General features: G+C 39.4%; 1 protein-coding gene across 1 annotated transcript in view; it reads right to left on the bottom strand.

Annotated features, from left to right (window-relative positions):
• The window catches only part of Zswim2 (zinc finger SWIM-type containing 2), a 25,563-nt gene that overhangs the window by 2,947 nt on the left and 18,777 nt on the right, over window positions 1-3,839 (bottom strand). The window contains exon 6 of the mRNA XM_008826809.1: window positions 1,440-1,524. Coding sequence (XP_008825031.1) covers window positions 1,440-1,524 — 85 coding nt within the window. The remainder of the gene's footprint in view (window positions 1-1,439; window positions 1,525-3,839) is intronic.

Below are 3,839 nucleotides of genomic sequence, written 5' to 3'. Positions count from 1 at the left end.
CTTTTAAAAATTTGAAATATGGTCTCCTAAATTGTCCAAAATGGCTTTAAATTTTCAGTCCTCCTTTCTCAGGCTCCTGAGTACCTGGGATTATAGGCATGCAGTATCATGTCCAGAACTTTTTTTTTAAACTTTATTTTTTTACATTTATTTATTTTGTGTATGGGGATGTAGTGTGTGTGTGTGTGTGTGTGTGTGTGTGTGTGTGTGTGTGTGTGCATATGTCATGGTGCTTGCATTGAAAGAACAGGACAACTTTCAGGAATTGGTTCTGTCCTTCCAACATGTGGGTTCCAAGAATCCAACTTCTGGTCATCAGGCTTGACAGCAGGTGCCTTTACCTGCTGAGCGATCTTGCCCACCTGCCTGGCACTTCTTAAGGTAAAAATATTAATTATAACTGTAGATGCTTTATTTTGTATAGTAAGAAAAATGTAGTGGTATTCAGCTTTAGGAGATAGTTTTAGGTAATACTGGATTTTACTATGTAGCCTAGACTGGCCTCAAACTTGTGATCCTCCTACCTTAGTCTCCTGAGTGCTGGGATTACAGGCCATGCCACCACACCTGGCTTCAGGAGATGCTTTTAAAATAAACAATTCAGGGGGCTGGAGAGATGGATGGCTCAGCAATTAAGAGCACTGGATGCTTTTGCAGAGGACCTGGGTTTGATTCCCAGCACCCACAGGATGGTTAAGAACCATCTGTAACTCCAGTTCCAACAGAATTTGACACCACAGGCATTACATGACACGGGTACACTTAACATACATGCAGGCAACACATTCATACAAATAAAAATAATAAATAAAAATTTAAAAATAAAATAAACAGTTCAAAGGAGGTCAATCAAGTTATATTTTTCATTATTGTGGGTACTAGAGATTTTAAGATGAAACCATAATAGTTGTCAGAAGTGGTATGAGAAGCCTGCTCATAAGGCTGAGGTCTTCAACTAAACTTCAAATTTGCCTGTTTTTATGGTTTATGTAATGAGATTCATGTGACTCTGTTGTATTTTATAAACTATCAGTGCAAAAGCATTCCTTTGTACACTTTTATATGATAAGTCTAAAAACAGGGTTTTAGGTTTCTGTTAAAAGTCAGTCGGGGCTGGAGAGTTGGTTAAGCAATTAAGAACACTTACTGCTCTTCCAGAGGACACATGTTTGGTTCCTAGCACCCACATGATGACTCACAATCATCTGTGACTCCAATTCCAGAGAAACAAATGCTTCTATTCTCCTTGGGCACCTGCACTCATGGGCACATACACCCACACAAACATAGACATATATAACCAAAAATACTAAAAATAAATCTTAAAAAGGTCAATCATTTGGTTCTAGGGTATTTACTATTTTCATATTCTTAGATTTACTTATCCTTACAGTAAGACAAATATCAATTCCACATTAGATATAAGGAGGGCTCCATACCTCACGAAATGCAAACGTGTGGGAAAGATGGCTGTAGTCATCAAAGCACTCCTGGCATAAGTGATAGTCTACGCACTTCATGCACCTAAAATGCAACACGTCAAAACAATCCAATCACTGACATGATTGTAGGTGAAACATTTTAACTAAACTTCCTGGGAAAGAACCACACATGACAAACCCAAGTCTATCAAACTGTATTTGCTTCCCATTGCTTCTGTAGAATTCTCCATACATTAGCTTAAACAACAGAAATCTATTGTCATCAAGTTCTGTAAGATGGCCATCTGATATGAGTCTCAGTGGCTAAAAACAAGGGGTCGGCAGGTCTGTATCACTTTTTGAGGCCTTGGGGAGAATCCATTTCCTTGGCTGTTTCATCTTCTAGAGGTTACTTAAACTTCTTAGCCTGTGGCTTTGCTCCATCTTTAAGGTAATTAACAGAGCATCTCTCTGACTTCTTTAATAGCCATACTTTCTTCGGACCTTTCTGCCTTCCTCTTCTAATTTCAAGAACCCTTGTGATTATACTAGCTTTATCTGGGTCAGAGTAATCTTGTTTCCAGGCCAACTGAGAAGAAGCCTTAATTCCATCTGCAACCTCAGTTCCCCTCCATCATGTAACCTGACATTCAGGTTCTGTGCACAAGGTTGTGAATATACTTGGGAGCCCATTATTTCCCCCCCTGCCCACATGCTCCTTCCATGATGCTTTTCCAGATCACTTAGCTTTCAGTGATCTTTCTCTAAAATCCTGTGGGATCTACAGCCTATCATCTGTCATTTGATTACCCAGTATTACTTTCCAGCTGTTTCATGAATACTAGAGTTATACTTAGCAGCAGTCTTAGACCACAGAATTATATTCTTTATTCTCCCCATAGAATGGAAAAAGACAAATGTATAGTCTCAGCCCAAACTATTAATAACATTTCAAATTATACCTTTCCACAGAAGCCCAATTCCAAGCTTATTTCGTTTGTAAATAATTATCATGAAGGATTTTAGTTTACTGCAAAATTCACCAAATAAACAATATTGTGAGCAGTAGTCAAATAGACACGTTTCTATTCACTTTTCTAGTGTTTAGAAGACTATTTCTATAAGAAATATGGAAAAGTATGTCTTCAGACATTTTAGAAGCAAGTGCTAATTTATTATTACTATTTGTACACATAGTGACCATTCCGAATAATTAGCATCAAAGAATCAGTAATGCTGCAATGTATTAGATACATCAAAGCAGGCTAGAGGGAGAAAGTTCAAACAGCTCTGTACTTTAGCATACATCAGGTGGCTTTGAACTAACCTCAAAGATAAAGCAACTGCATCATGAGACAGAGATGAGGAGGGAGCTAATTCCTAAACGCAGTAGAATTAGTTTTCAGGCTGACTTAAATGTTCGGTTTTTGGAGGAAAGGGTAGAAGATAGAGTAAAAAATGTCACAGAGTCTTTGTAAATGAGGAATAAGAAACTGATTAATAATTATGAGCCAAATTCATAGTGGTTATGAGAACTTAGCTTCCAAGGAGCCTGTGGAGTACAGAGCTGGGCTGCAGAGTAGAGAAAGAATAAATTTTGTGATTGCTGGAAGGACAGTCCACCAGGACAGAAAACAGAAAAATTCAGGCAGTTTGTTTGCACAGGAGCGTACTGTCCTCAACCAAATACCTGAAAGCAAAATGTCTGCCATAATCTGCTGCAGCCACACATTAACCCTTTGGGGACAGTTGAGTATAAGGGCTGGGAATTTTCTGCTTTGTCCCTACAGCTCCTCTTCACAGCCTCCTCTTTTACATGGGGCATTTTCCCCTAACTCTTCCTTCCCACTCTACTCTTGAGAACCATTAAACTGCCCACAAAAGGCTTCTAGTACAATAGACAACTTTTCCTAGAACTGACATCCCTGGAGCTAGCTCAACACCTCGTGCTAGATGTCTATAAAATTCCATCCTTCTTACTCCAGTTAGACTGCTCCTTGGGGCACCCTCAGAAGAGCCATTTTCCTATATAGAACTCTGTTAATGGTTGATTTTCTTCCATGCAACATAGAAAACAGGACTAAAGTTGAAGGACATGGGCTGGAGAGATGGTTCAGTGGTTAAGAGTACTGGGTACCCTTGCAGAGCACTGGGGATTGGTTCCCAGCACCTACATGGTGGCTAACCACCATTTGTAACTCCAGTTCCAAAGGATCTGTCACCCTCTTCAGGCCTCTGTGGCCAATGCACACTTTAGTGCACTTATATACATACAGGCAAGACATTTATACACATACAATAAAATTAAATAAAATTTAAAGTTAAAGGACAAAGACATAATTTGTTACTAGAGGTTCTGAGCCAGGTGTGGTGGCGCACGCCTTTAATCCCAGCACTCAGGAGGCAGAGGCAGGCGGA

Source organism: Nannospalax galili, unplaced genomic scaffold (genome assembly GCF_000622305.1).
Source record: "Nannospalax galili isolate Female #2095 unplaced genomic scaffold, S.galili_v1.0 scaffold790, whole genome shotgun sequence".
NCBI classification, from domain to species: domain Eukaryota; kingdom Metazoa; phylum Chordata; class Mammalia; order Rodentia; family Spalacidae; genus Nannospalax; species Nannospalax galili.
The sequence above is the reverse complement of the archived record's forward strand: the minus strand, read 5'-3'. Positions and strand labels throughout refer to the sequence as shown.